This window comes from Osmerus eperlanus, chromosome 19 (assembly GCF_963692335.1).
Source record: "Osmerus eperlanus chromosome 19, fOsmEpe2.1, whole genome shotgun sequence".
NCBI lineage: Eukaryota > Metazoa > Chordata > Actinopteri > Osmeriformes > Osmeridae > Osmerus > Osmerus eperlanus.
This window is the reverse complement of record NC_085036.1, coordinates 14,140,645-14,160,633: the sequence shown is the minus strand read 5'-3', so window position 1 is coordinate 14,160,633 and position 19,989 is coordinate 14,140,645. Positions and strand designations below refer to the sequence as shown.

The 19,989-nt window shown below is 45.4% G+C and overlaps 1 protein-coding gene across 4 annotated transcripts; it reads right to left on the bottom strand.

Moving 5' to 3' along the window:
• Positions 1-16: 16 nt before the first annotated feature.
• On the bottom strand, positions 17-18,850 carry stard8 (StAR related lipid transfer domain containing 8). 4 transcript variants are annotated; one of them, XM_062486318.1, is made up of 15 exons: positions 18,713-18,850; positions 17,956-17,989; positions 11,032-11,103; positions 9,847-9,928; positions 8,488-8,551; positions 7,015-8,354; positions 6,318-6,491; positions 5,454-5,613; positions 4,993-5,191; positions 4,204-4,414; positions 3,836-3,950; positions 3,320-3,541; positions 2,751-2,968; positions 2,373-2,549; positions 17-1,760 (listed from the first exon to the last, which is right to left on the bottom strand). In XM_062486318.1, exons 1-15 carry the CDS (start codon positions 18,755-18,757, stop codon positions 1,643-1,645), a joined length of 3,231 nt encoding a protein of 1,076 aa, XP_062342302.1. In that variant the 5' UTR covers positions 18,758-18,850; the 3' UTR covers positions 17-1,642. The 4 variants fall into 4 exon arrangements, with proteins under 4 accessions (XP_062342302.1, XP_062342300.1, XP_062342301.1 ...); XM_062486316.1 differs by lacking the exons at positions 17,956-17,989; positions 18,713-18,850 and adding exons at positions 15,471-15,625; positions 15,710-15,917; XM_062486317.1 differs by lacking the exons at positions 17,956-17,989; positions 18,713-18,850 and adding an exon at positions 17,316-17,571.
• Between the last annotated feature and the right edge of the window lie 1,139 nt (positions 18,851-19,989).

Sequence of the window (19,989 nt, the reverse complement as noted above, 5' to 3'; positions counted from 1 at the left end):
GCAACAGAATTGAATCTGACGTCAGCTGATTTATTGAATGAACTAGACAGCCGGTCCTGGCCTTTAGTTGTGGCAGGAACCAGACAGCACAGACACACAGCACAGACACAGCACAGACACACAGCACAGACAGCACAGACAGCAGAAGGTGGTACAAGCAGGAGCTGTACATCATATGCAACACAGCTCAACCCTCCAGACACATTGATTAATACAAAAAGTTTATTGATTTAGCTGTGTACATTGAGAGAAGCATAATACAAATAGGTAGTAAATTAAGAAAAAACATACCTTAAACAAAGAAATGTCCGTTTCAACTGTAAGTACAAAGGTTATAATAAGACTGCAATCCATAAAAAATATATACAACTTTAGTTTATTTCTATTTTTCTCCTACCTAAAATTGTTCCCTGTGGTAATTATTCTGTGGTAAGATAGAAGCGAATGAGACATTTGTGTAACAAAGCACGTAGTCAGAATAAAACATTAGCGGAAAAGCATTCGATCATTGCACTGCCTCCCACTGCACAAATCCTGTGCATAATGCCTGACTGAAAGACAGTCATCATAAGGACACAAACAGACATAAATAAAACATTGATAACATAGAAAATCAAATATACTAATATTGCAAAGACAAGTGAGTGAGCCTGCAAAAGTGTCTTTCAAAAAGGTTAAGGCTTTGACAAGCATAAGAATATACTGTAGTGCTGCCCCTATATATGGTACACCATATCTGTGTTTTATCCTCCCATCCTTTGACAACAGAGGATGATGATCACCCTAAGGAGATCTGATTGGGACCAATCATCTCTCAGCCATCACTGACTGAGCCATTTGAGATTGTTATTAGGAGAGATGTTCTCGACAGACGAATCACAAAAAGATAGAGTACAAAGCTAGACAATGAAGGTGTCCAGAGAACAGTGATGATGATGAGCACTTGAGGAAAGGAACAGCGAAACCAGGGCAGAACAGGAGCAGAAAACTCAGACAAACACAACCACCTCTAAATACACCTTGATGACTGCATCATGCACACTCCAAGACCTCAGACACATTCTAGATGTGAAAATGACATGTTACGGTGCCATTCGCAATGCACCTGGTCACATGAGCACAATATATTATTGGAGAATTTACCAGGAGTGAAAATGCATAGCAGACAGCACAGGAGCCAGGACGGCTCCTCCGCTCACCTGAGTTGAGGGAAGCAGGTTTCACCTCAAAACATTCAATGGCTTGATGATTCCACAGCAGCACTCTCATGGGAAACAATATGCAGATAGAGTAAGTAAAGCTGTTGTAACGATTGTCCTTACTTTCCTGTATATAATTTTTTTTATTTTCCTGAGGATGGATTTTCCATAGAGGAGAAAAATAATCTCTGATGCACTTTAATTCACTACAACTAAAAGCACTTAACTTGGTACAGTACTTTATATAATTTAAATCAGTGCTTTCTATTTCCATCTTGATTTGGATTTAATGAAGGCAATCAGATCAGAGACCAATGCAATCACCCACCACACTGCGTCTGTGCACTCTTAGCGATGGTCCAACAATCTCTCTAAGATGAGGACAGACCTAACAGACGCAGCAGGTTTTCCGCAGATGAAGTCCTGACGAAGCCGTGGTTGTTTCAGAGCTTGGTCTCCGTTCCATGGACCAGGAGCACAGGGAAGGATCCTCGTATCCTAGCAACATCCACGGCACAAAGGTGTCCAAACACTTTGTTGTACCACTCGGGTGATCGCCCCCTGGAAACAGAGAGAACGGGGTCAAGCAGCTATTTCAATTACATGCTTACAAAACCCGGTCTCAGAAATCACTTTAGAAACAACCGCAGCTGTTAGCCGTCCACAGACACAGAGCCCACGTTAGCGGGCCTGGAGCTGGTGGAGGTGTACCTGAGGTCAGCCCTGCAGTAGTGTGTGAGGGTGGAGGTGTACCTGAGGTCAGCCCTGCAGTAGTGTGTGAGGGTGGGGGTGTACCTGAGGTCAGCCCTGCAGTAGTGTGTGAGGGTGGGGGTGTACCTGAGGTCAGCCCTGCAGTAGTGTGTGAGGGTGGAGGTGTACCTGAGGTCAGCCCTGCAGTAGTGTGTGAGGGTGGGGGTGTACCTGAGGTCAGCCCTGCAGTAGTGTGTGAGGGTGGAGGTGTACCTGAGGTCAGCCCTGCAGTAGTGTGTGAGGGTGGGGGTGTACCTGAGGTCAGCCCTGCAGTAGTGTGTGAGGGTGGAGGTGTACCTGAGGTCAGCCCTGCAGTAGTGTGTGAGGGTGGGGGTGTACCTGAGGTCAGCCCTGCAGTAGTGTGTGAGGGTGGGGGTGTACCTGAGGTCAGCCCTGCAGTAGTGTGTGAGGGTGGAGGTGTACCTGAGGTCAGCCCTGCAGTAGTGTGTGAGGCGGGAGCGCCCAGGTCCCAGGGGCTCGATCAGGATGCGGGAGGTGAGGAGGACGGCCCGCAGGCCACAGTCCAGGTGCACGTCCTCGTGGTCGACCGATGACGACACCAGAAGACACAGGCCTCTGGGGAGGCCGCAACACCACCTCCTAAACCGCACGGACCACAAGGACCAGCGCTTCAGAACAAAACCCTGCCTTCATCAGCACAACAGCAGGAACAACACACGCCCCGATAATGATCATCATCACCCACCCTCTCCGGTCTGCCGTGAACGGATTCGTTGGTGCGAGCGGAGCACAAAGGAGTTTGGGTGGCTCGGGGCGTTACCTGACGGTTGCGGTCCTTACCTCAGCACCACAAAGTCCCTGCGAGGGAGGGGTGCCATGCTGTCTGTGACGTAGTGGTACACCTCCGTGTCGTCCCCCAGCTCCTCCACCACGCGGCCGTGCAGCAGGTCGTCGTCCCACAGGTGGCGCTCTCGCAGAACTCGGTGAAGGACCGTCTGGGGCGGGGCCTCGATCTCCGTGGAGACTCTCCACAATCTGATTGGATGGCCGTGCCCCACCTGCGGAGAGGAACGCTTAGCTCAGCACACAGTCGACTAGGAAAAGGGGGCGTGTCAACGGTGTCCGCCACCGAAACCACAAGGCTTTAAAAAGGACATGCAGCTCATGGCACAATATATCAGTATCGTACAGTCGGTTCTTCTGTTATCAAATCCAATTTTATTTGTATAGATTTTTTTTACAAGCAATGTCACAGAGGGCATCACACACGCCCACAGAACTGCACCTGAACCAATCTAGACCCTCAGGATAAACTCCCAGGAAAACTCAAGAGAGATGAAAATGCAGGGACCTCCTGAAGAGCAGTTCAGTGTGGGTTGGAGGGGAGGAGAGATACCCAGGAGCGTTACCTTCTTGTAGGAGAGCTCTGTGTTTTCCGGTCCTTGGGCGCTGTGCCAGCCTCTGCTTTTCTCCGCGGCCTCCCTCAGCAGTGTCTGGATGTTGTCCTCCAAGTAGGCGCGGTAGTCCACCGGCTCTCCCAGCAAGTTGAGGCCCAGGCCGTGCAGCGGGAGGGGCTGGGCGTCCGCCGCTATGTACGAGTTACGCGACTGCAGCATCATCTCGTGAGGGATCTGGCCAAGTAGACACAGGAAGTGTGGATCAAGACTTGTGAAGCTGCACTCGGTGCTAGGAATTTATTATGTGGTTTATTCCACTGCCCACCAGTTTTTAAGTTTCTCTATGGATTAATTTTTTTATAATAATAAAAAAATACAAATATATTTCTATATTTATGCAATGCCCTCTACAGTTTCGAATTTCTGTCCTTGAAAAATAATTAATGTGTACAGTGTATACATGCATCTCTGTCAATGGAGCAATTTCCTGAACTATTATGGGATTCCTGTCCATAAACTGTATTTTACCTGGAATAATTTCTTGCAATCCACGATCATGTGGCTGAGTCCTTGAGTGGCGGCCATGTTTTCACTTAGGTCCTTGTGGTCTGGTTTGACCCCTGCGCCTCGCCGGCTGATTAACCTGAGACACGAGGAGAACACCAAGCACAATTACTCCCTCAGCTCGCACCTCCTAACACAAGGTCATCAACAGGCCGCTGTTCAACGAGAAAACAGCCCTCTCAGGCAATGCTGCTTGTTTGTGATGGATGAGACCATTTAAGAGGATGTTCTACGTTTTACAACGAATCATCTGGTATAATTGTGTAAAGGGATGGTTGACAGCCATTAGGTGCAGTGCGAGCAAACACGGAAACACAGACAGCCTGTGGTACCTGGGCGAGGTGCCCTCCTTCTTGGACACGTTGAGGTGGAGGATGGAGGGCGCGAGGCACACCGCCAGGTTCCCAGCTGTCATCTGGTTCTCCTGGGCGGAGGCGATGTCGCTGAGGAAGTACAGCAGGGTCTGGAGCACTTCGCGGTTCTCGTCTGGCAGCAGGATCACCGCCGCCTGCGCCGCCTGCAGACGCTGCTCCTTAGGGACGTCTGAGAGCACCAGCCCGCAAGACAAGCAGTTAGACATGAGACACACTCACATGACAAGCAGCTCCCTCAGACACACTGTCACAGAGACAGATCCAGTAATGATGGAAGCCTTGGCTGTGAGCGAAAGCACTTTTTATTTGACATCAGGACCAGGTGGTTTATTCAGTACACCTCTGGTTTCGTCCTCCACCTGCAGTAGAGCACATTATACTTCCTTTCGACAAGGCAATCTCAGCCTAGCAGGTAACATTAGTCATTTAACGGTGTGTTTCAGAGTCGTTTAAGAGAGAGCAGAGAGGGAGTGGGAGGGGGGGGAGAACAGGGGAGGAACAGGGGAGGGGGGAGGGAGTGTAGGGGAGGAGAGGAGAAAGAGGGGATGAGAGGTAATGAGGAGGGAGAGTAAGGTAGGAGGTGAGGGAGGGAGAGTAGGGGGAGGAGGAGGAGGGGAAGGAGGAGGAGAAGGAGGAGGGGAAGGAGGAGGATAAGGAGGAGGGAGAGTAGGGGGAGGAGGAGGAGGGGAAGGAGGAGGGAAAGGAGGAGGGAAAGGAGGAGGAGAAGGAGGAGGGGAAGGCACTTACACTGGTAGATCTGCAGGAAGGTCTCTGTCAGCTTGGAGGTGAGGACGGGCTCAGGCAGGTCTCTGAAGTACTGCTTCAGCAGGTCGGCCACGTCGTACGCTGATTGGCCCTGGTAGGTCACATGGTCTGGGGAGTGCTCGTTCAGCTGGCGCAGGGTCTGGATCCGGGACTTCACCCCTGACTTGCGGAAAATGCCAACCTTGACAGAGCGGTGGCGAAAATATTAAATTTATTAAACATTCCTGATATTTTCACTTTAAATACATATTTTATAAGACCATTTTTATTCAATTCAATGACTTGTGAAAATACCATAAGCATAGCTCACACAGTACCAAAGGCTTCTGTCATTACAGCCTATACAAGTTAGTATTTAATCTTTTATAACTGCTTGACGTGGTTCTGTATTCAACACTTTAAATCACGCAGCTATAATGGAAGTGAAGTCCAAACGGCTCTACCTTTCCCAGACACTGACTGCGGAGGTAGCGCATGGCCTGCTGAATGCTCTGTGGTAATGGCTGCCCAGTCCTCTGGACGTGGATGATGGGAGGGACAGCAAACACCTGCTTGTCCCTGTAGTCAGGAGCCTTGCTCCTCTTCATGAACTTAGGGATGGACCTGCGGAGGAGGAGGAGGACAGAGATGGCATTATAACACTTTAGCTCCTGGTGCTTGTAATATGCATTGATTAATAGGTAGTAAGGCCTTCATAAGATGCTTGTTAACGTTAATGTCAATAAGACTGACTGACTTACTATGGTCGTGTTTCCTACCGACTAACACTTGTAACAACCACGTTGATCTTAGGTGCTTTCATCGTTGTTTGATAAAAATACGATTCAATACTTCTGAGACAAAATATACGTTTGAGACCTCAGCCCACTTCCTGTTTTGCCAGGCTACTGTCAGGCAGAAGACGGATCTGAGTGTAATTGTGCTGGTAAGAGCAGGGGTGGACCAGATGAGCCTTTCTTTATCATAAAAAATGAAACATTTTATCGGAAGGGAGAGAACGAGACCAGCCATTCTTATCAGCCAACAAGACAGAATTCCATTATAGTACAATATAAATATGACAGGCCCCTTCAGAAATACATTTAGACCGGCATATTCTTAAAAGGTCTTTTCATCGCTCATCTTCAGCCGCCTACTCCAACATTCCAATCAATAACTACCGCATTAAGAGGAAAAGGGTGACAAATAAATGTTATCTTCGTTCTAACTTTGATCAAAAGCACACGGAACAGAGAGCTCTTCTACTGAAAGGAGAGGAGAGCACATTGTCATTTCATTCGTTATTGTTCCGTGAGTGCTGTCCTCACCAGCTCCAGCCGGGCTTGTTGACGTCACAGTACTTCTCCATGATGGCCGTCAGACGGAGGAGGGAGAACTTCTGCAGGAGGTTCAGCTGAGCGGCCGACTGCCTGTTGATCTCCTGAGATGCGGAGGTCAGGCTGGGCCTGTGAGAGTTCTGGAAGCTATGCCATCGCAGCTTCCTGGAGGGGATGAGAGGCCAGGAGGAAGGAGAGGCCAGGAGGAAGGAGAGGCCAGGAGGAAGGAGAGGCCAGGAGGAAGGAGAGGCCAGGAGGAAGGAGAGGCCAGGAGGAAGGAGAGGCCAGGAGGAAGGAGAGGCCAGGAGGAAGGAGAGGCCAGGAGGAACACTTGATGAATAAAAGGCAAGAGTGTGGATCAATACTGTAAGCACATCCAACAGTAAACATATGATGGTTACATTTATCAATGTGTCAACTCTACCATTCCATCTGAATTGTCCAGAGGCATAATCGATTTGGTGTCAAATTGAAAAGTCAGTCGGTATGACACGAAGTTAATAAATTGACTGTTAAGTAAAGCTATCCTATTGGATAATGTAGCAATGTGTTTTTCTGTGGGTGACAAAGAGATGGTCTTCTGGAGATCATTATGGACTAACAGAGTTAGACTACCTATCTTCTGAGGCGTTTCCCAAACCATAACTCACCTCACAAAAGGGTTTTTGTTTGGAATCTGCATTCCTACCTGCTGGGTCTGGTCAACGACGCTCCGACACCAGAGTCCCTCCTCTCTCTCGCGTCCCCGTCCTCCGCCTCATTCAGGGAGTTTCCCGTGCTGTCGTAATCGCTCGCCGTGGTGCCCACATCCGACATGGACTGCTCCTCCTGATCCTCAAAATGGAGGCCGGAGGAAACGGTCGTTTCTCTGGCGTCATCGACGTCTTCTTCCTCGTGGCTGTTGCTGAGCTCCTTGCACACTCTCTTGGACCACTGGTCCACATTCTGCTGAAGCCCGTGGACGTGCTGCAGGATCTCGTCCAGGTGTTCGAACACCGTCTCTCCGCCGCTGCCGAACAGCTCGTCCGAACTCCCGCTAGCCTCCGGGACGTTGTCGTAGACGCTCCCCACGGAGCCGCAGGAGTCTCTCCTCCTGGGGAACAGGGAGAAGTCCTGGGAGCCTTGACTGCTGCCCATGGAGAGGTTGGGGTCCTCCGCCTGCCAGTCGCCCAGCTCCCTGGAGGTAGGACAGAAGCTCTCGATGGAGAGGGACCTGGGGAAGGTTCCTGGCTTGTGGTCGGTGGGAAGGTGAACCAGAAAACCCTCCAGGCCGTTTCTGTGTGGACTCTTCTTACCCGCCTGCTTGGTAGACTTGCCTCCAACGTCATAGTCCTCCAGATACAGCCAGGTGCTCTTGGCCTTCTCCCTCTCCTCTACGGGAGACCTCCGGGCTGTCGATCGACAGATTGTGTGGGCTTTCCTGCTGTCGTTGACCCAGATTCTGTTTGTGCCGCGCTTTTTCAAACCAGGGAGGCTTTCATCGGGAGTGCACTGCAGGCTGGGAGGAGCGTTTTGGTCATGTGTCACTTTGGCTGCATCCTTTTCTCTATCCTTCCTCTTAAACGACTCAATCTTCCTCAGGAAGGTCTTCGAACACCTCTTCGGCTTCTCTCTGCTCGTGGAAACTGGGTCTTTGGGGGAATCAGGCTTTTCGTCCCTGCCCTGGGTGGCTCCGCTGTGGACGTGGGGGTCCCGGGAGGAGAGGGTGGAGGGTTTTGGGCTTGGGGGGGTCTGTGCTGGGTCTCTCCTGCTGGGTGCGGAGCCCCTGGAGCTCTCCACACTCAGGCTGCTGCCGCTGCTGTGCTCTGATGTCACATCCTCTGATGTCACATCCAGGTTGCTGAAGTCACTCAGGAGGCTCTCGCTGCTGGCGGACGCCCGCATGGGCCTGCGGGGCGACATGTCCTCCACGCCACCGGGGGCGACGTGGGGCGAGAGGGTCCGTAACCTGGACCAGGTTTTACTCTCGCGCTGGAAGGTCCAGCGGTCGCTGATGGCGCAGAGGTCATCCTCTTCAGAGTCTTCGCTCTGAATCACCAGAGAGCAGAGGGTTGGTCAGAAAAATGGGTGAGTAATAGTTTCTCTCTGAGTCACTCTGACAAGAAATTGAGGGAAAGGTAACATGGCAACAAGATGTTATCAGCCTTTCCAGTTCACAAACCTGTTTGCACTTAAAGTGGACTTCCAGCCTCATAGAGGCACACTTGTTTAGCGTTGACAGCCTCCTATATATAAAAGACACAAAAGAAAAACGTATTAAGAGCACAGAACCAATGCAGCACATCATGTAGTTTCACAACACCCTCTTTAAACCGAACCGAAACAGTAGAGACTGTATGAAGAGCAGCCAGCTGTAGAAGTATTGATTGTCACATGTTTTATGAAAGATAATGGTTAAAGCATGCATTTGAGAACACAGGCACCGACAACACGATGATAATGTCTTGATGTTGTCAGAGACACCCCTCCCTGGTTTGACCCAGATCAGGTTCTCACGCTGTTTCCATTCCACGAGGGTTATTTTGGGCTCAACATTAAGGTAACGCTTGATAGTGGTTCAAAACTCAAGTGATAGATACCCAGAGTCAGAATGCAAACTGCAACAAGTTTAAAATGGATACAAGTAAATTGTATTATTACAGTTGGCACGTAATTTAAACATTTAAAGTCTGCATAAACATGCGGGCCTAAGGCCAAGGTTGGTCTATTTATACATTGCTTTACCCCAGGAGTGAATTTCACACCACGTCAAGTTTTCCACCAGAACTTCAAATGAGTCCTATAGGCAGATGCTGTGGGTCTATTACACTCAGGTTTATCCACCAAACACTCCTCAAATGACACAACATCAATCTGATGAAGTGCGCTAACAACGTGGACACATTTCCCTCTCTTGCTTGACAAATCAATGATAATGTAACGGCAGTTGCAGATTTGGACGTGAGGGCAGAAGCCCCCGTGGCTTCCCCCAGATATAGAAAGACACCCATTGATACGGAGGGCTGAGCTCGCGAATAAGCAAACAGAACCTCTTCATCATCGTCCGTTTCTCCAGAGGACATTATACTACCAAAAGCCTAAAACACACCAACCCGATGATCGGCTTATTTATATTCCTGCTTTGTCAATTTCAGGTTCAGAGGAAAATCTACCAAACTGCAAAGAGACCTGCAGGGGGTTCTGCGGATGTGCTCATACTGTCAAAAGCCAACAAACAAACAAGTATATATATGCACATTGCAGCATAAACAAACACACAAATACATTAACAGAGCCCACAACAATACAGGCCCAATTTTAGGATTGTGGCCAACCCACACAGACTGTGTCAATATGAGCTTATCCAGGTGAGGAAAGGAGGATGGAAAGGAAGGGAAGGAGGAAAGGAGGATGGAAAGGAAGGGAAGGAGGAAGGGAAGGAGGAAAGGAGGATGGAAAGGAAGGGAAGGAGGAAGGGAAGGAGGAAAGGAGGATGGAAAGGAAGGGAAGGAGGAAAGGAGAGGTCCAAAGCGAGGCTCACCTGCATAGCGACTTCAGTGAATCCTGGTCCAAAAACGCATGATCCTTTTTCACAGAGGAGATGTCTAAGGGCAGACGTGAGGCTGTTGGAGGAAGAGATGTTTTTAAAAGCATGTTTGTCATTGTTCACCACACATGGTAAGAAAACAGCACAAATCAATGTTCATTGATGTTTCGTAAAAAATAATTACTATCTCAACCGGTAGCACCAACTGACACATTCTGACTCAAAAATACTTTTTATTTATTTCTCTCCAATACTGCTCACCTTTACAACAACATTGATCCCCGATGAACATTTAAGCTGGCATTGTAAACAAAATGTATTGGATGAAAAATTCTATTAATTCTTCTTCCCCCCCCAAAAAATAACTTTTTAAAGGTTGAAAAACAAATTGAATTTTTTTTTTTATAAAAAAGTTGAACAAATATGTTTCAGCTGCAAAGCCACAATTTCCCCCTAAAGGACCTATACCAACCTACCTAACTGCCATTACTCCACAAAGTAATACACAACGATTGTGACAGAACTACAGACTTCACAGCTAGCTTTAAATTGTGTACAGTAAACAGCTATTTTGTCTGCGCTGGGATTAGTAAAAGAAAATAAAAAAATATGTCATGCAACATTCCAGAAGCTTCTCGTTTCCAGCTTTTGTTTCTGTCAACTTCCCTTAGCAGAGGATACATGGATAGGTGAGGGTATACTTCCCCTTCTGTAGCAGAACACTAGCATTCGCTGTGGGCCAGACAGAGAATAATGATAATAAAGTACTGTAGATATTTGGAAGGAATGTAAAGTAGATGTTAGTAGTAGACACTTGTGTTTCTCCTGGTATACAGGTGTGAAGTTTATTTTATTTTTAAATTGTGTCAATTAATCCTCCATTAACCACTGTACATACGGCTGGTCATTGAATTGAGAGTCTTGTCATTAACGTTTGCAGTAACACAACAGACATCCACGTGCGATTTAGAGTGTGATGAACAAAATATGACAAAAATAACCTAAGCAGGTCTTTTGTATTTACAGAGGTGACACCGTATTTACTGCACCTGTGTCTTAGGTGTTGGGATAAATAAGACCAGCCTTTGGCTGCAGATGACAGAGGGAGGGCACTGATATGAGGAGCCTGAATCCAAGTTATCAGTGACTGAACACTGAGGACCAAAATACTGTGGTTACCTTCATACAGCTGAGCGTATTGCGGAAATCCAGCTGCCCGCAGCCAATCACAAGCTTCTTTAGCCTCCAGTTCTGAAAGATAAAACATGAATGAGTTGACCTCGACATGAAAGGCGACAAATGATTGAGCCGCTGTGGGCAAGGGTTATGAGCTCGTAACAGTACAGTTTGTGTGGTTTGAATACCCATAAAATCTTTTGAAGAGCAAGATACATTTGATTCAGGCTTTGAACCATCAAAGACCTGAAGTTCTGATCGAAACATAGGCAGAAATCCAGGGGGGGACAGGGGGGACACGACCTGGGAAAAATAGCATTTGTCCCCCCCAATAAATCAATGTAAAGGAAATTTAAATAATATTAATAATATATTTAACATATTACAAAGTAGGCTATGTGTTACAGCAGTAATTTTGGTTTCCCCCTCAGGAATTGTTTGGGGCTATCTCGTTGTTATGATCAGAGACCTATGCAACTCTCTCTTGGAAGTCGCTTTGGATAAAAGCATCTGCTAAATGCATAAATGTAAATGTCATGAATTGCTCTTGAGAAAATGTCATATAATTGTCCCCCCCAAAATTGATAGCAGATTTTCGCCACTGGATTGACAGTATATTGTTCCCTTTCCCCCGAATCAAATACTCTCAGGTGGACCAGTAGCTTGATTAAATTAGTCTTCACAGGAAATGCCTGATTTTCGATCACTAACTGAAACCCAAATTAGACATTTCCTTGGTAAGACTTCGAATATTAATCAAAACATTGTTTGAAGTGAAACGTGTATGCAGTTCGAGGGTATTTGGCAGTTTCTCTTACTTAACGCCACCTTCACAGTCGTCATACAACCTGCTCTGTGGTATGCCATGAAGAAATATGCATCAATGCATGCAGCAGCAGCAGCATCTTATAGGTTACCTCGGTTTAGCGTTGATTTGTCCCGACTACTATGCAAAGTTAAACAGTGCAGTCGCTTGAAATGCATGACATTGGCTTGACAAGTGTAAAATTAATTCATAGAATCCAAACAAGTATATATATATATATATATTTTTATTTTATTTTTTGAAGCATAGATATTACTTCTTTCTCAAGATTATCAAAATGGCTTTTGAGCAATATGGTGGGTTAAGATAACCAGCTGGGTTGATGTGGCACATTGAAGAGGACGGAGAAAAGATTGGGGGGTAAAACCCGAATTTTTTCCCACGGACAATGGAACCCAAACGTGAACAGACTTCAAGACTGACATGAGCTCTTTAAAAGCTCTGAAAATTGATGCTTTCAATCACAAAGTCATTCATATGACAGTAGAATATATTTTGACCACTGAATGGAGAAAAAATGATAACAATGCGATTTCACGGGAACAAGGTCACACCTTAAATGATTATTCACATGATGACTTTACGGTAGCCTAGCCTATACCTACGACGGTGAAGTTTTGACTCATGTCTAAATTGGCTTTTTCTCTTCCTCTTACAGGGACTCCACCTCCTTAGTAACATTCCTTAACTCCCCAGCTCCTCATGAGAAGCAGGACTGGAAGGGCTGTGTTGTGTGTTCCCCAGCTCCTCATGAGAAGCAGGACTGGAAGGGCTGTGTTGTGTGTTCCCCAGCTCCTCATGAGAAGCAGGACTGGAAGGGCTGTGTTGTGTGTTCCCCAGCTCCTCATGAGAAGCAGGACTGGAAGGGCTGTGTTGTGTGTTCCCCAGCTCCTCATGAGAAGCAGGACTGGAAGGGCTGTGTTGTGTGTTCCCCAGCTCCTCATGAGAAGCAGGACTGGAAGGGCTGTGTTGTGTGTTCGCCAGCTCCTCATGAGAAGCAGGACTGGAAGGGCTGTGTTGTGTGTTCCCCAGCTCCTCATGAGAAGCAGGACTGGAAGGGCTGTGTTGTGTGTTCCCCAGCTCGCCAGCGTTTCCCTGCTCCCCGCTCCACCGGGGGGCGCAGTCACAGCCCTGACGCTCCAACAGCCCACGACAGCATGTGAGACTAGGCCTCCGTCAACGGCTAACGGGCTTGCGGAAATGAAGCGTGTTGGGTGGTAATCCTATCATGGACGCATAAGTCATTTGTAGTCTGAAAAGACGCGCTCAGTCAGTACAGAACGTGATTATAATTGAGTTTAGTTTAATTGTGTGGAGCTTGTCTCGTAATGTGTGCTTGTGGAAGGCCTGGCTAAGTGAGCGCTGTGATCCCTGGGGAAGCCTCGCTTCCTTCCTCTGCAGATCTCTCCACACACACCGCCCCGCCCTACAGCACACTGGCTCCGGGAAAACACTGCTGTAGACGCAAGCTCGCAGGACACGGTGATCACACGCACACACACACACGCACGCACACACGCACCTGGCACACACACACACACACACTAAACACAATTTAGGTTACCACTAAAACCCACACGCTGGAACTTATTCACACCATATACTCCTGTCAACTATTGTTTTACGAAAAACATGACTTGGACCTTTGATTTAAACTTGGAAATTGAAGAAGCGCTAAAACGCTGGCAGGGGGAAGGAGATGAAGTCCAAACCGACCCTGAGCTGACAGCCAGTTCCAGTCCATATCCTGTCCTATCTCAGAAATGTACTGTCCCTACCCTGTAATCAGACAGAAATGCAGATGTAAGGCTGAATACACTTCAAACAGATTTGCCTTGGGGCAAGTGCAGCGTCCTTACCATCTGGTTTGCTCACTGGAAACGACAGTTGTTGTTTTTTTTTGTCCTCATCTCATGCTGAGTCTTGAAATTGCCCTTTGAACTTTGATGAGATGAGCTAAGGAAGTACCTAAGATCATGACTGACACACTCAGAAAGGGCCCCTGATCAACCTGTGTACAGACAAACAGTGTATTATTATATACACACTGTTTTTAAACTGTGGAACTTACTACCTGTTCCTCACAAATGCTAAATTCAAATGGGTCTAAATGGAAATATCCTAATACTTTTATTTTCTCAACTAAATCTGTGTAGGCCTTTAACAGATCATTTTACACTCAATAAAACATGATTTGCATACGCTATGTTTAATGGATACCAGGTAACACAGGTCCCAGACCATTAGGAGGTCTATTACTGTATGAATTGTAGTCGAAGAGCCCTTCTGTTTTTTTTTACATTTGTTGCTAGAGACACTTTTGTCATGTGTTGATGCTGCTTCTTCATTCAAATCATGTAGATCCCAACTGTGACTAAAAGCGAAATGGGAAGGCTGTGCTTTCACGCACTGGCAATGCTAAACAGGCTCTCCTCCCTCGGTGTCTGAAGAACAGAATAAGTTACTGTCATGCCAGGTGAGGACGAGGACTTGGCTTTCTGAGGTGATGTGAAAGTCAGAGCAGCGTGACGCGTACCGTCTGGTCCCTCGGAGGAGAGGACGGATGCCCATCTCTCCGAGGCAGAGCGGAGATCAGCCACACTAAGAGCCTTCTGTCAACACGTGCGGAAAGGTGAGAGGTGAGAAAAGAGGCAGGATGGATGTCCATTACTCGGCAGAGGGGGGAAAGCAGAGCAACAGAGAGACGTTTCTGTCTCTAAGTCAGCAGATGGTTTGACACCCCAGAGCCTTGACGGGGTGGGGCGGGATGCTAATGGCCGTCAGGAAATCCCCAGGCCCAGCACCGGGAGGGGATGTTGACACAAAGGAAGAAGTTTACCACTCAGAGTCCTGAGGGGTTACACATATTGTATGATAAGAGTTTGTTCACCACGATTTGACAAGATTCTGAGTGACCTTCAAGATCTCTTCAGCGCAACATTACTCTGTGTATGGAATTTTATACAAAGAAAAATCAAGGATGTGTTAATGTACAAATAAAAACGTTATATTGACACCCTGCTTCATAATCCGTTTCTCCTTTCATTCCGTCATCGCTAACACAATAATATCTTGGTGGGCACAAGTTATGGAGGACACATATTACCATTCAACCACAAGTCCTTGCTCTCCCTTTCTGTTTCCAAAATGAATAATTGGCATTGTTCGCAGGAAATGTGAGACTGCCATTGTTTAAAACCAACTTAACAGTGACACGTACCAGCCACTACAATGTGAGCCATTGATTTCCAAGGTTTCAAAGCCCACCCAGCACAATAAATCCTACAGTATTTCCATTTGATTAAAATTCCAGTAGGACTGAGCATGTGGTGACATCAGGCAATGAACGCAAAGTTCAAAGGTCCGATTCGCCCTTCACAGTGGATGCTTTGATCTGGCTTTACCTTGAATATATTCGTGATGAACTACCATGTTTAGGAAGAACAAAATTGTTTTTACAACTCCTGTTAAAAAGTAAAATGTTGATCTGTATATAGATTAAATCAGTTTTTAACACTTGGGTACAGTGCACTTAGGACAGAAACTTATTTTGACTCAACAATTAACCCATACGACTACTACTGAAGAGTATTAAAGAGAACAGTCTTAAACTTACCATTTTTCCCAAGTAGTTGCTGATATTCAATCCGACCACTCATTAAATAATCCAGGACATTGAAGCCTACTTTTCTGATGGACGTCAAAACTCGAGTAAAAGGTTCCTTAAATCCCCCAAAAGAGTTCAAGCAGGCACAGCAAAGTCGAGTAGATCTACAGAAGAAATGGACTCCAAAGTTATGGCCACTTTTCTATTTGAGAACAACTGCCCCAGAACAAGAAGCTACCCTTCCTGACCTCATTCATGCTGAAAACCATATGGTTCCTCTTCAACAAACGTCCCACTTCAGTCTCCCCACCCCCTACAGGAAGAACATACCACTTGGGTGAAACAGGGGGTGAGAAAACATTGTTTCTTTGTACAAAGACCTAATCTAGGGGAGCCATTACTTATCTTGTATTATCTTGAAGTGTTACTTCTACTGTAGCACCAGAACCAATTGTACTGTGCTGTAGCAAGACTTTCACAACTCCAGAATGCCTGAAAACTGAGAATGTGTAAATCACAATCAGCTTTCACACCAAACTACAGTCTATTCAATTAATTCTGCCACAATAAACAACAACTGTTTATAAACAAAATGGCATTCATGTTAGTAGGACTAATCCTACTTGTTCAAATCAAACGTCAGTAACTGTAGACTGAGCTAAACTTGTTGGAACAAGTTGACAAAAGGAGGAGGAGGAGGGGACGGGAAACAACTGATTGTTTCTGTCTTGTAGAGCAGAGAAAACATATGCCGGCTAAACCAGAAGCAAATTCAATTATGTTACTGTAGGTACAGTACTATACAGTTTCTCCTGGCAAAACAAGAAAGAAAAGGACATCTGTGATATACAGTACGTGATCATCTGCCACCATCAAAAGCACAACCAGTGTCAACATGATAGTGGAATACATTTGTTCTGTTTCAATAATTTCAGCACCCTAAGGATACAAGCCAGACTTGTGGGCTGAGTGGGTTCTCTACACTGTGATGAACACTGCAATAAGGTCCTCTGTTCCATCAGCTACTCCTTCTGAGCTCTAGCTTTGGTCAGCCAACAGAAAAATGTACAAAAACGGGCAAATCCAAAAAACAAGACTGTATTCCCCACTGAATCAAACAGCACTAGGTAGGTGGAATATCCCAAGGAAGCTGCAGTAACAAATCCTAGACATCTCCCTGTCATAACTCAACAAGAATATTCTCTCTGTGTGCCACTAAGTCAGTACTGCATCTGCTGCAAGGTGTCTGAAGGAAACATGGCCTCTCTGCAGCCTGTCGTTTGTGAGATTTGTCAGATGGGGTTGTTATTTCTTAACAACTGGTTTCAAATTAAGCATCAAAGCCTATAATTATAGGACAGCTCCATACACGTTACTGGCATGTGGCAATTTCGATCATGTAAAATAAAGGACTTCCTGTGTGACAGCAAAAATGGGCTTTACGTGAATGATAAACATACAACTCATCGTGATTTGTGAGGCACGGTGAGTGTTTCATGAACTTAAGCTCCTACTGGATTTCACACGGGGGCAGTTACAGACAGAAATAACAGTGTGATTTACCTCAAAAAGGTGTTCACTTTACAGAACAATAATGTTGAGCCCAATCTAGTCTCTGCACGAGACAATGACCGAGTATAGGCTAATAAAGGTGTGGGGGTGGGGGTGGGGGGGGGGGGGGGAGTATTTAGTCAATTATGGACGTCAACATCGATGTCTGCTATTTTCACGTCACACAAGTATTCTTTCTTAATCATGTTGACAAACTGTTGTTTAGACCACTGTAAGCTACTGGTGTCCAGCACACAAAATACAAGCATCAATGAAAATCTATAAAATCTAACATTGAATTACCTGGTTCATGGTCTGTTTCATGTCGACATAAAGTCCTACTGAGGGTGGACACCACCAGAAAAGTTCTTGACATTGATTGACGATCATTCTTACAGCGGTCCATGATTCAAGTCCAGACCTTACATTTTTAAGTCGAATCTACAATATCTTTACAACATTACATAATCTCTGATTCTTTGTAAAGTTCTCCGCAAATACTTTTTAAGACTTCTAAACTCTGTTGCAGCTGCACGTTCAACCCTTCAAAGGCATGGTGGGCTACAACCAGACCCGATCAAGTCTCTCCTCGTGCAAATCCTGACGCCTAGCGGATTTGATTTAACCTCAGTAATCATTTGTTCTACATAAATCAGACTTTTAGAATGTGTTCATGCATAGCTGTTCTTGTCTAAGTCCCCATGCGTCTTGATAAACGTTTCTTGAGGTAATGCTAAACTATTTTTATTTTTGACTATTTTGTATTTAAGAGGCGAACTCATATTTTGACACTAGGAATTACACATCAATTTCAACAGCAAATTAATTATTAATTAACAAGGCTATAGCCTACTGAAAGAAGACTAAAGTTTGAGACATACATTTTTTTGCCTGAGAGTTGTCAACTCAATGGTCAAATATGCCTCATAGTTTTTAACCTCACCTGCTCTCTTGTGACCCCATGAGGAGGACATCACCTGAAAAGAAAACAATGTTACGACAAAAACGATTTCATGTTTTAGCCTACCAACACCGAAATAGCAAACATAAAATATTCCACTGTCTTGTAAAGTGTACCATATAGAGATTAAAATGTGTTCATTTCTGTTGTATTTAATCCCACATTTCATCATCTCATTTGTTAACACAGCCTTGTAATAGCCTACTTTTGTTTTGATATCAGAATGTCCAGAAATGAACATCCTCTTTTGGATGATCTCTCATGAGTGGCTACTTTTAAATCTTGTTGCTGTGGAAACTCTGTGATAGCACTTTGAGAGCATGCTCACTGAGGACTGAGAACAAGCCAGCATTCACTCCATTCCTACACCCACTCCCAACTGCCTGGAATGTCCGTTACTTTGGGAGGCGCTCACATGCTTCACAAACCCCTTCTATAAGAACTGCGGAAAACCATGACAGAACTTAAACGAATTCCTCAAAAGAGTTTATAACAATACTTCTTTTTACTCAACTCTCACTACAGTATTTCCACATCGTGCCTGACATATAAGTTGTGATGGGAACTTGAAAATCACAGAGGCACTGTGATGCATTAAGTCTTATTGCCACAAAATAAGGTTGGCAAAAAATCTCGCCTGTAATAAGTTGGATCCAAAAGTCATATACGTATCTTAATAACATTATTTAACATTCTAAATCATTGAAGTCGTTGTAAAAAAAAGATAGATCCTTCTTACTTTTGCCCTTCCAAACAGTGAGCACAAACAGTTGAAAAAGGCCATTGTCAGGTCAGGTATCCTAAAAGTCCTAGCTCCTGGATGGGGGGGTCACCGAGGCCAGAGTTACCAGTTCCTGCATGTCTGTTGCTAGTGTCCACAGCCCTGCGCTGGAGCGAGGAGTCAGGATGTAGAGAGGCTGGGGCAGTGGGCGGGGCTTAGGGCAGTCAGTCACAGCGAAGAGCTGCTCTGAATGATGCTTTGTGCATACCAATGTAGCACTGGACTGCAAGACTTTGAGGATAATATAACGGCATTTTAAAAACATATAAGCTAATCTTCTGGAACTTGAATCAAAGTTGTTTCTGAATAAGGGGAGCCAGGAGAAACAGGGGTAAATTGGTTGCCAGAGAAAACAAAAAAGCTTAAAGATTAGGCCTACACATATTTCAAAGTCCTTAAAGCAAACCCTTAATGGTAAACACTTGCTTGTAAACTCATCTCCACAATGGCACACAGACAACTTTTGACTGCGATAGATTTACTGCACAAAAGTCCCAATGTGTGGTGGCCAAGGAATGTCCTTCGGAACCATGCAATACCCACACATTGTAGGATGTTGACAACCGAACAAAAGATGATATTGTGACATTTGTATACACAATGTACGTTTTTAAAGACCACCACACATGGTCATATCAGCAAAACACAATGAAAATGTATTGTACCAGGTTAACATAATACATGTCTGTAAGAACTGGCTGAAAATGTTTGTATTTTAAAGAGTCTGTTATGAATATGAGAAACAAAATAATAGTTTTAACTATTGTACTACAAATTCAGCTATGAGATCAGTACGCTGTCAGTTGACGTTCCAAGGTTCTATGCACATTAATGTCAGAGTATAAAGTCTTAAGATATCCCACACATTTTCGAGTGTTTTTTCCTCAAAGAACAAAAGAATGTCTGGATTACATGTTCATCCCCAGATGGATTTCCAGTAAAACCCATATTGATCAAATTCCAAATGCACAAGATGTATCACATGACATGAGACACCATGATAATCTGTCATCAGTACACGGAGAAAGACCTTGGAGACTGACAAGAATCGGCAGTTAACATTTCATTAACTGTCAAAAGACAATAATGGATCTCTGCAGGCAACCACAACATTGACTGTCATGCACAGAACAATTGACCTACTAGTGTTGGCATGCCAGTCAGACTTAAAACTGCCATCTTTGACATTTCGTTTCAAAACATTCATTAGTATTCTGTTCCTCAATTCAACTTCG

Bases quoted from the DNA above. Each gene is read 5' to 3' on its own strand.
- stard8 (XM_062486316.1), bottom strand. The intron at 6,492-7,014 runs GTAGGAATGCAG...CATCCCCTCCAG, and splicing joins TCGTTGACCAGACCCAGCAG to GAAGCTGCGATGGCATAGCT. The intron at 2,969-3,319 runs GTAACGCTCCTG...TCCTCTCCGCAG, and splicing joins CAGAGCTCTCCTACAAGAAG to GTGGGGCACGGCCATCCAAT.